The 12,495-nt window shown below is 35.0% G+C and overlaps 1 protein-coding gene across 2 annotated transcripts in view; it reads left to right on the top strand.

Annotated features, from left to right (window-relative positions):
- Positions 1-12,495, top strand: part of CCPG1 (cell cycle progression 1) — a 28,712-nt gene that overhangs the window by 12,909 nt on the left and 3,308 nt on the right. For both annotated transcript variants that reach the window (XM_026104750.2, XM_026104751.2), the window contains exons 6-8: positions 3,860-4,114; positions 7,674-7,795; positions 9,466-10,871. In XM_026104750.2, the coding sequence (XP_025960535.1) occupies positions 3,860-4,114; positions 7,674-7,795; positions 9,466-10,871 (1,783 nt within the window). The remainder of the gene's footprint in view (positions 1-3,859; positions 4,115-7,673; positions 7,796-9,465; positions 10,872-12,495) is intronic.

Here is a 12,495-nt window from a genome sequence, read left to right as displayed (position 1 = left end):
TTGGCAATTTGGAGGGCTTTTGGAAAGTTGACACAGATGACTAGCTACTGGGATAAAATGGATTTTTGGGGCCCTGAAGACTAGTAGCAGCATAACTACAAACAAACGCTTTTTGCTTACCATCATTTTTAAGATCTTCCCAGTATTTAACAGTACTACAATGGAGGTTATTCAAGGGGAAAGATATGAAAACTTGGCGAATTAAAAAATTATTATTGTGTTACTCTTCTCTAGTCTTCCTTCTTAATTCCATTTAGCTGCTTATTTGTCATCTCTTCTGTTCTCTTTATTCTCTTTTTTAGAACTTCTAGTACCTGTAACACCTTTGTATTATTATTTTATTTTATTTTTTTTTTTACCTTCCAAAGTAAGTTTGTTGCAGGAGAAGTCTTATTTTTTTTCCTTTTTTTTTTTTTTTTTTTTTTTTAATACTAATGTTTCATCTCAAAAGTAGATTTGGGCATCTTCAGAAGTTTGTATATACTTATAGTATCCATTGGAATCAGAAACTGACAGCTTAGCATCCAACTATGAACAGTGATCATTAGTGACAAAACTGTCATCTTATTTAAATCTTATAGATGATTTGACTTGATTTTTAATTTAAAATGTAGTTTGAACTTTTTTTCTTTTAGGGCAAAATTCTAAAAATATCTTCTTTTTTCTTCCTGTTTTTGTACACAAAAGTCAGTTGGCTGGAGAAGCTGAGGAAGATTCCTGATTGTGTAAGGGGATGGGGCAATGAGGTGAAAGAGCATGTGTCTCGCAGTCTTCCTTTCCAAGGTGGTGTGATTAAATGTGATCAGCTTGTGTAAAGCTGATTGCTTATGGCTTGCATGGAGTGTTGTTAAAATTATCAGTACCAACTTGACTTGATCTTATAGTAGTGATATTCCAAACAGATGCAGAAAGCCAGTCTTGAGAATTTGGCTAAGCTGTCATTCTGTTTTGTTTGCTTTTTGAGAAGTGTTAAATTTATATGTTTATTTGGAATGAGCAAAAGTAAATTTTTTAATACATTTTAAGAGTTACGCTTGACCATTTAAATGAATAGTATTTGTTGAATTCCAAATGTATGTGTGGCTGGCTGGCAAGAAGAATTTATTCCTTCTAATTTCTTAAACTGATTTCAGCCTGGTCTTTAGTACAGTGCATTTGATTGACCAAGTATTGTTTAAAAAAAAAAAAGAAAAAGGTCTTGAGTAGTTTTAGCAGTCAAAATGTTCATGGCAACTTTTTGTTAATGGAAATGCTTGTCATGCACTTAAGTTCTTGCTGAGTTTTCTGTTGTGTGGGGAGAAGGATGCACTTCAGATTTTCCTGAAGTAGATACTAAAATGTCTGCAAGGACAGATTTTCTGCTACGGCTGTACTGGCAAACCCGCCTTATGTAAGTGCGGGCTGTCTCAGCCACACAAACAGAAATGTTTTAATACTGCCTCATGAATGAAGTAAGTTAATTAGCAAAAGCACTCATATACTGAAATAAGCTGCATCTATTCTTGAAATGTGCCTGTACAGAAATGACAAAGAAAAAATCATATCCACAGTTGACATTGTTATATCACCTGGTTTCTAGTGTAGATCTGACCCTTTAAAAACACAGCAGAAGCTAACATTTTGGACTGCTCCTGTGATCACACTTTGTTTCATTTGTGCTCCTTTTCATTCTATGACTGTTACAGTACAGCTTTGTACTGAATTCTTACAGCTGCTCTAAGGCAATGTCACCCTTGCCTGAAAGGGTAATGCTGTTGACAGCTTGCCAGTTAAGTGCTTTTCAGTGGTTGTAAGTGTCTTAAGCTTTTTCTGCTTGCTCTCTGATCTTTTTTCTTTTTCCTATTTTTTGTTTTTTGGTATATATCAAAGAATTTCCCATTTATTTAGGAGCTGCTTGTTCCTTTACCACTTCTGTATTCCATATGTGTAAGCTTCTTTAGTTATTGAAACAACCTTGAAAAACCAAATAAATAAAAATAACACCCATCTCCTTAAATTCTTCCTATGTAATCCTTTTTATGTCTGACCTCTGCATTCTACTAAGAATATCTCTCACCTGACAGAGTCATTTCTGGATGCTTGCCTGTCTTCTGCAGGATTGGGGAAGGTTGCATCTGCTTAAATGGCTTGTTCCAAAATAGTGTCCTTTTCTGTCAGGTTATATAAATGCATTTAAGAATCTGCACGTCAAGTAAGCTGTGTTAAGTGGTTTGTCTTTATTGCAATGTCTGCTCGGTCAGTCTGGTTTGACTAAAAATGGATTTCCTGGTAAGGAGGAAATTATCTTTCCCTATCTAAAATGTTGCTTGTCCACGGAAGTCAGAAATTAGACGTATTAGTATTCCAGATACTACTTGGTAATCTTTTGTGGGGTTGCTGTAATCACTTCTGGTAAGTTAGAGTTTATTTTTGGTGAAGAATCATAAATAGTGATGCTTTTCTTAGATTATGGCTAGCATTGCTTGGTATTCTTGTCTATTCAGTGATGTGTGCATGGCTTTGCTTAAACAAATGGTTTTCACTTGTGAAATGTTCAAAGGCAAGAACTGTATTTTTAAATTTGAGTGGTGATTTCAGATAGGAGAATGAACAGCCATATTTCTTGAAGGAGTGTTAGCATCATGTAATTGCAGGCATCAAATTTAGAACCTTACTTTCCCAAGTAGGAAGACATCATCATGTGCTGGAGGCTTCGTTGACCACATTGAATCTGTTTCAGGCATGTAAGTTAGGTACATGAACATAGATATTTGAAAGCTTCCTATTCACCTGCTGTCCCCCTTGGTATTTGCCTTATACTTGAAAGTGATGCTGTCAGAGGAGAGAAATTAAATAATCAGTGCTTATATGCTGGATTACATCAATTTATCTACAGTATCATGCAGTAAGTATTTACTGCTTTGTATCACTAACAGCAAGGAGCAAATACAGCTCTGTTGTTGTTTTCCCAGTTAGAGTATATGACTCTTGGGTCATAGGGTCGTGAACATACAAATCGTATCATAAGTACAATTTTATAAAAATGCTATGAGAGATGTTTTTTACGGTTAGAATTTGTTTTTCTGGTTTTGGCTCATCCGATCTTCAAAAACATCTGTGAGGTAGTAAAAGCTGTTTAGATCTAGAGTACTAGGCAGAGGCATCTGAGTGGTTCCTTTTCTGTGGTTGAAAATGGCTTTTTTGGAAGGTAGATTAAATGTGTAATAGGTAGTAGATGATGGCTATTAAAGGTAAGCAGTAAACATTTAAATACATTTGTAAGGCAAAGCTTTATTCAGCTGCATTATATGTATATTAATGAAACTTTAATGAAATTTTTTGTCTACAGTTGATGTAGATCGTGGAATGAAGTAGTTTGAATGACAGATTATAATAAAACCATGTCTATGCCTTTTTGTAGGTTTTCTTTCAGTGACTGTTTCTCTTTTATTATGAAATAGTTCAGTCTCAATACCTATAAGAGAAGGAAAACTGAGTTCTTAACCTTTCTACTTCACAAGAATTTGCAGAGGTAGTAGACATAGATGCTTTAAGAAGTACTTATCTGAAAAAAACATTTTCTAATGGGTGAATTATAAGGCATGGGCAACTGCCATGCTGTTTTTCCTTATATTTTTGTCTAGATTACCTGTCTTTTCCTTTAAAAACTGGTTTTTGACCTTTGAGGCCAAACATTCTGCAATAAAACAAAACAAAAAAATGCTCTGTATGATAGTTTATGCTGAATATTATGTAATGTTCTCAAAGACAAATGTCAAATACTTTTTGCATTAGCATGATGTATTTTTATACTTGATTTAAATTAAATTTAAAAGCAACAATTAATGCATTTTAAGGACTCTTCTATGTCGGTTTTCAGTTTTTTCATCTCAGGCTAGCAATGATGAATCAAGTAGTGATGAAACTAGCAACCAGTCCAGTCCCACAGTACGAAGACGTCGGGCGAAGAAGAGGCTGGTCTCTAGCTCCGAGTCTGAGGGTGGGCCGTCTGCTGAGCCGGAATCCGAACCTTCCAGAGAACAACAGCACAAGCGCCAGTTCAGTAGTGGCCTTAACAGATGCATCATACTAGCTTTGGTGATAGCAATCAGCATGGGCTTTGGACACTTCTATGGTGAGTTTATAGAAAATGAAATACATATAGCTGACAGCTTATGTACTTAACAAATACCATTTTATTTTGATTCTGATTTTTCTTATTCTCTGCTAACAATATAAACCTAAAAACAAGAAAAAGCAACAGCTAATGTATGGATAATAAAAGGGTGCCTTTCAGTAATGCATTTGTATTTAATATACACCACATTAAAATCAAATAAAAAGAGTTTTGTTTGTTCTTCCAGATAGAAATTTCTTGTTCTTCTCATAATGCAGTGTGTATGCTTCATTTTTCACTTTTTTTTTTCTTTTGAAATAAATTTGTGGTAGTGTTGTAATTCCCGAGAAGATTCAGAGAGCCATTTCAGGCTTTTGTCCAATATTTACTCAACGAATAAATGTAAGGGATAGGCATAATTTTAGAGCAGTTCATAGTATCAATATTTTTTTCTCTATAGTAGAAAAAAAATATGCTATAGTTGTCCTTGCAATTCCAGAGCGGCTCAGTGAATCCAAGATAGCAGCAATTTCTCTGTGTTCTTAGTGTATGGCCTAAAGTTGATTCTTCTCTATTATGTTTCAAGCCTGAGCGTTACGCAGATTGTGTTAGCTACATTTAACAAAATAACAGAACTCAGTACTGATCTAAATCTGCCTAGTGCAATCCTGATCCTGTAATTCATATTCTAAGTGATAAAAATGATAGAGCCTTTATTTTTCAGGCCCTCATGAGTATTTTTAGTCTTATGTGAAAACATGTCTCAGTAAAAAGAGTTATGATTCTGTATGAGACTGGAAGTACAATTTTAATGGGCTTGATTTTTGCTAGCTGTTAGAAGTCTGTAAGTTTTGACATTTATTTTGGAAGACTTGTAGTAATTTTCACTTGAACATGTTTTTTTCTGTTCTTAGGTAAACCTGAAGGTAAGAGTCATGAGTTATTGTGGATGCTGGGCTTGCATTCAGATTAAATTGTGTGCACGTGTCTGTGTGTGTATGTGTGTGTGTGTATGTATGTATACTTATGTTTAAAAAAAAAAAAAAATAAGTCTTGACATTTACTAGCATATGCAGGATTACAAGAGTGACTAATCCAGTCATGTAAAATACTTTTTATTTAGCACTTGCTTGCAGTTGCAGCTAGTCATAGTTGGTGAGAAAACTGTTTGATGTGTATTGGCATGCTAGAAGTAGAGAGGAATAGAATGATTAGGCCAATCTTTGATAGTGCTTTGCTGTGGTAACTTGAGGAAGTGGTTTCATTCCTGTTTATTGCTTTTTCTGTATTTAAATTAGGATTAACGATAAATATCGTCCTTTGTAAGAGCTTTGAGATGTATGGATGAGAAAGATATTTTGTAAATGTATTAAGGCCCCATCTTTGTTAAGGGAGTCACTTCTACTTGTTCATTCATTGAATCTCTATTTCTAGATGGAAATTCTCACCACTGATCTTTTTTCTCACAGCAAAAAGAAGGCAATTCTGTGTGTTTTTAGTTTATGCATCTTCAAGTGAAAGCTCTTCATGGTTATGTGTTGGTTATTCTTTCTGCTTCTAGAGAGGAAGTCAAACACTGCTTTCTGTACTTCCTTCCCCCCCCCCCCCCCAACACTTGCAAAGTACTCCTGTGGAGAGATGGATTTCTCTTTGCATTTTTCACAATTCAGTCTGGAACAAATGTGTTCCACAACATTCTTTTAGTGCTAGGCTAATTATTGTTTAAGAGGATTTGAAAGGGTTACTTTTTATGAAATGACACTTTTTTGGTCAGTAGCAGGACAGTCTTTCCTCTTTAAAGGAGTCCTGGAGCTCTGAGTAAGACTTATCCCATTTCACGCTTAAAAATGTGGAAGACAAACTAGGATTAGGTTTTAATCAATAGTTCTATCCTTATCGATATAAAACTGAGTATTCTAGGAAGGAGATCTGAAGATTGAGAAAGAATCAGGAGCTCAAAGAGGGCAAGCTTTCCAGGAACAATAAGTAACTGAAAGAGCTGAAGTTAAGAGAATCTTGTCAATAGGAAGTCTCTTTATGGACATTCAGATGTTCCATGTGGTTTTTTTTTTTCTTTAACAAGAAACCACAAAAAGGAATATTACCTTAATACTGGGGATTTGGCAGACTATTTGGATAATCTGAAGGATATTGTGACCTGCAGTACCAGACGGAGACACAAAGGAATTAATGAGGAATGGTACCTCATTACATGCTTTTTTAGTGTCTTCATAACCTTTTCTGTGGTGTTGGTTGTCTTTTTTGCTTATTCCATGTGAACGATGATTCTGTCTTGAGCAAAAGAGAAACAGAGTAAGTCTTCTCTTTGGTAATTCAGGTTTGTTTTAACGTGAACCCCTTACACTAAATGGTGATTTTTCCGATGTGGTCTTCAGATTCTTAGGATCAACAGACTTCTTCAAAAGGACCTATAAAAGATAAATCTGTTGGTATTTTTAAATTCATTTATATGGGGATATACCCCTCCAGCTGATGTTTTTTAGGGCTGTGTGAACTGAAAATCATTGCTGTATATAAGTCATTTCCCCTTTGAGTTGATGTATTCAATTAAAACTTCATTTAATAGAGCACTCTATTACTTCAAGTTCATACTTGACAATACTCTAAGTAGAACTTAAGACAGCACAAAAATACCTCAGCATAACAGCATTTACTCAACATCTTTTTAATATTAATCCCTCCCCTCCAATACAGAAATTTAACTCTGCACATGTTGCATTGAGTTGGAAAGAAATACCTAAAAATTGTTGTTGCCATCTGCTGTAGAACCAAGAGAATCTTAAAAGCAAAAAAATGAAAACTGCATTGCTGTTTGAACTTTAAAAAACACGTACAACCGGAGGTAGGGCAATACTGGTGAAGATGTGTTATGTAATAGTAAATTTTAGGGGCTAGCACAATGAAGATAATTTTTAGGAAGAAGGCATGTCTCAGCATCTATCAGACAATTGAAAGATAGGATTTTTGCTGAATTATTCAACCTTCACTGTAATGGATAAGAATGACAAGACTGGGCCTGCAAATACTTGCTGTTTTGCAAGCAGTTTTTAAGAATTGTGTTTCTCCATGAAAGTTTTAAATACTGTGCCAATATCCTATTATTTATATGACTTTATTTAACAGTGAAAGCTTAGTTCCAAAGTGGTTAATGCTTGGATTAATGCTCTCCCCTTTTATCCCGGTTGGCTTGCATGTTACTAAATAATTACACAAAAATCACACACATCCTTTCTTGCATAACTTTTGCTTGATTTATATCTAACTTAATTCTATATAGTGTTCAAAAACTTTGTTCATTTGTTTTCATCAAACAGAAGACAGTATAACGGAGACTTTATGGGATCTGTTTGAGAAATTGTTTCCCATTGGAAGATACAGAATCAGTATATAACAGTTTGGTTTTATAATCTTTACTGCATTAAACTGGTTTTAGTAAGTACTGGGTGGAAATTACAAGGTGAGAATGCTCCTGAATTTGCAGAGGAAATGATGTTTAGTTGGTCTTTTCCTCTAACTACTTTGAGTCAGACTATGAAAAGAGGTTTTATTTTTGTAGGTACAATACAGATCCAGAAACGTCAGCAGCTGGTAACAAAGACACGTGAATTAAAAGATATGAAAGATGACCTTTACCAGTGCCAACAAGAGCAAGGAGATAAAGCACATCATAAAGCGGGGGTAGGTATGAGTTTAGCTGTAAGGCATGTGATTATTTTTATGTCCCTGTGGAGTTTACACAGAGTCAAATTAATTTATCACGCAAATGCGCTACATACGTTTCTTTAAAGTTTTGAGAATGTCATTTTGTTCCCCACCCCACAAAACTCTTGATGAAGTTTTTGTAATTTGATCAAATGTTGAAATAAGATATAAAACAGGTGTCACTGAGGTCAGCAGGCGATGAGACATAGCTTGGGTTCTGAGAGTCAAGATACCGATAGCTTAGAAAGAATATATATTATCAATTTGACTCTGTTTACATATTTTAAGAGAGCAGTGAAATACGGATGTTCTATATTGTGGCTATTTAAAAAATATCCCTAGTTGTTTGCTTTCTTCTTATAAGGATGTCTTTATATTTAATCTAAGTTAGATTTCTTTGTTATGATTCTTTGATTAGGAATTATAGCATATATGTAGGATATTTTTAGGATTAGTCCTTTAGAAATGCTTTAAAAAAGGGCTCAAAATAGATAGCAGAAAAGTCAGACACTCTCCTGTTGAAAGAAGAGATAGCAGTAACAACTAGGCTGACTCATTTCCTTCATTGAGTGGCTGTGAAATTATTGATTTTGTTATTTTAAGATTCAGAGTAATATAGAATTGTATATATGGTTATATGCTAAGTCTGTCTAGAAACCAGCTAAAACAGAACTTGGGGGATCTACTTGTTAACTTTCTTTTTCCGAGCACATAGAGCATGTGCTCTGTGATCTTCTGTGTCTGTCATTTGGCACTGGAATCTGTTTAAACAGACTTTTTCATATATGCAGTCCTAGGTAATAGTCTAGGAGTTCTCTGGGTAGACTCTCTCTTTCTGTATGACATAATGGCAGGGTTTCATCAATGAAGACAGCTGAAGTAGAACCATGCTAATAACAACCTATTATATGTTGAACCTACAGGTTTTAGGAATTTGCTTTCTGAACTGTCAAAGGTTATTAATTTTTCAAGTAATCAGTAATGTGTATTTTACTTTGTCATCTCTAGATAATTCATAGGTAAGATTAGGGAGTGCTTTGCAGGGGGTCTTATTTTTTAACACTTTATGTTGCTGACAGCAGTATTTATGCATAATTGAATACGTTGAAGAGTTTGTCAGGGATGCCAAGAGACTGGGGAGATCCTCTTGTATTATATTTACATGGACACATTTTTCAGCAATGAATGTGGTTCAAAATGAGTTCCTGAATTTCTGCCTCAGTTGCTTCTTAATGTCCTCTGTTAGTTTATTTATTTATGTGGCAATACTGTAAACACAGATTGCTGACTATAAAACAATAGCAAACAGAAACGTTTTTTAATTTCTTTCTTTTTTTAGGCTGGATCAATTCAGGTATCTACTTTACTATCTTACAGCCAGTTAAATCAATACAAACAAGGGGTGATAATTTCTAGCTGGAAGTGGGAGCCTCTCACATGGTCTTTGCTGCCAAGAAAGTGTTTGTGTGTATATGTTTGAGATAAACAAACTAGCTCTATTTTTCCATCTTGCTGTAGCATGTGCTGCTGCATCCAAAGCAACAAGTAAACTCTGCCTGGAATACCTTGGTCTTTCATCTTTCTAGTTAAAAGTGCAACAATTCTAATCATAATATTTTTGCTCATTTTCTTTTTGTTTGTATTAGTCACTCAAGGGAGATCTTGCCGTATGTTTGACCTCTACTGAGGTGGAGAAGAAGTCTTTTGAATCTCAGAAAAAAAGTCTTGCTGCAGAAAACCAGCACTTAAGAGAATCTCTAGAGAAGGAAGAAAAAGCTTTGGCCTCGCTTCAGGAAGAATTAAGGAAGCTAAGACAACAAATTAGAAACTTAGAAGATAAAGGTACTAGCACTGAGTCTATTGTCATGGAAAATCAGAAACTAAGGGAACATTTGGAAGAGGAAAAGCAAAAAAACTATAACTTTCTTAGGCAAAAGGAAACACTCTTTGCAGAAGCACAGATGTTAAGGAGAGAACTGGACAAAGAACGTCATGTTACAGAAGCATTAAAAAAAGAACTGGAACAGTTAAGTTCTCATCAGACACCTGACAGTGCTAATGATGATGATACACTAAGAGAAAATGAAGAAATAGAAACTTTGCGAGGAAGACTAGTAGAACTAGAAAAAAAGCTAAACTTTGAGCAACAACGTTCTGACTTATGGGAGAAGCTGTATGTTGAAGCAAAAGACCAAACTGAAAAACAGGAAATGAATGAGAAAGGACAAAAGAAAGGTGCTAAAGGGCAAAGTAAGACTAAAAAGAAATCCAAAGAATCATTTTTTGGTTCAGTTAAAGAAACTTTTGATGCTATGAAAAATTCCACAAAAGAGTTTGTAAGACACCATAAAGAAAAGATTAAGCAGGCTAAAGAAGCAGTGAAAGAAAACCTGAAAAAATTCTCTGATTCTGTAAAATCTACATTCAGACACTTCAAAGATACCACAAAAACCATCTTTGATGAAAATGAGAAGAAATCAAATGATAAAAGATATGAGGCAAACAAGAAAGCTAAAACGGTTTACCGAGAACATAACTCTCATGAGAATCTGAAGCACATGCACTACAGAGGACCCAACATGCCAAAAGATTTCAAAGATGGAAGAAAACATCAGTTTACAACATTTGAAAAAGATACAAATTCACAGAAATGTCTCAATGACCCTGTGTGTAACAGGAAACATCAGTTTGTCCTAAAGGGCTGCTCTGGTATTTTTGAATGTGCTCATCAAGAGTTCATTAGTCTCTTTAACAGAGTATCAGATCCTATCAGGGTGGATGAATTTAATCGGCTAATGAAAAAGTATTTGCAACAAGTTGTAGATAACTTCCATCACTGGAGAGAACTAGAAAATTTCATCAATAAGTTTTTTCATAATGGGGTCTTTATACATGACCAGATGCTGTTCACTGACTTTGTTAATGATATCAAGGATTACCTAGAAGATATGAAGGAATATCAAAATAATAATGAAAAAGTGTTTGAAGATTTGGACAAATACATCTACAGATACTACTTTCACTATGATAATTCACCCCAATATGGACCCAGGTTTGTTTCCATGTTTCCTGAACTGTTAACAAAATGAAGTAATCTTTGTAAAGACAACTAGCCGCCTTGTTTTAGTAGGCGGTCTTCTGGCCTTTGAGACAGTCTTTTTTGGTTTTTTTTGGGGGGCGGAGGATGTTAGGTTGGGAGATGTACTACGGATCCAGTCTACATAGCACAGTCTAATATAATTCACTGAGTCCTTTAGAAAACTGTGTAGCTGCAAGTAGACTCAACAGCTATGATAGTTTTTCATTCCATCAGGTAGGCCATCTCACAAGAAACATAAACTTGTAAGACTTCTCTGTTGTCCTTCCTTAAATGGAGAGGTTTTCAGGTATATTTGTAGCAGTCTCAAAGTGCTGTTCTGGCAGATAGCTTCCCTGCTGGCTCTGCAGGAGTTTCAGTACTCTTGTGTAGCTGAATAGAGCAGAGCTACTCTAATGGCACTCCTGTTCAGATCCTGACCCTGACTAAATTTTGTTCAGACTTTACATGCAAAGGACCTTGACATGAATTGTTTCCCACACTGCTACATGGTTTCCTGTATTTCATGCTATTCTCAAGGCTTCTGGGGACCAGTTGTGGTATGCTGTGTGGCTGGCCCAAAGGAGCTAGAGGTAATGGACTGTTTCTACTGCATAGACACTGGTGAAAGAAAATTAAGCAAATGGCCTTAATGCATTGTGTGGAACTTGCGCTTTCTGGAACAATTACGTTTATACATTTTATGTGGACTTTAATGTCACTATTACTACGAAATTGATTACTTGTTCTCTTGTGCTAATGTTTATTCTGATCACGCAAGAAAAAAATTTTAAACTTACCTATATTTAAAAACTAGGTGTCCTGGACATAACGCAACTTTGCCCCATGCTAATATTCAGTGCAAAGCATATTTAATATTTAGATCAAGATGCAGTTTTTTAGTAAGATTTATCTTTTGGACCTACGCTGTTTACTATTTCACATGTTTTTTGCAGCAAGGTACCTGAACATTTAACTAGTTTGGGATTATTTAATCTTACGTGATGCAGTACTTTTTCTTATGAAAGGTTAAGCACTGAGGATGATACTTCTATCAGTTAAAAAGGAGCATTTTCTAATGTGTAGTTTTAAAAAATAATGACAATGTCATAGATGATAGTTTTATTTATAGTTCAAGTACCTCTTATCCATTCATTATGACAATGGACTTTAATTTTTGAATAATTTGTATACTGAATTTTTGAGCACTTTCATTGAATTTGCAGAAAGAGAATTTCAAATCTGTATACTGATAGTATCATACAAAATTTTGTATTACATTAAGGATAATAGCCTTACTTCAATTTAGCAGAAGCCTATCTAGTATAATCATAGGCTGAGAGCACAGTATTATGTCCTGTTGGAACTCTGCTTCAGAAACCGCAACAGGTGAGCAAGTGTTTCATCGTCACTAGCCTCGTCTTTATAGTAAAGTCCTGATTGTAGTTATATACATGAAACCCCCTGAAGTGCCTGTGTTTGTGAACTGCTTTTGTAAGTTTCTAGGAAGTTTTCATTAGAGCAGAATGGAATAGAATAACTACAAAATCATAGATTCAGACCTCTAACTCAAGCATCATGGTAGGGATATTCCAACAGC

The sequence above is a fragment of the Dromaius novaehollandiae genome, chromosome 10 (genome assembly GCF_036370855.1).
Source record: "Dromaius novaehollandiae isolate bDroNov1 chromosome 10, bDroNov1.hap1, whole genome shotgun sequence".
Lineage (NCBI taxonomy): Eukaryota > Metazoa > Chordata > Aves > Casuariiformes > Dromaiidae > Dromaius > Dromaius novaehollandiae.
This window is presented reverse-complemented; position numbering and strand designations above follow the sequence as displayed.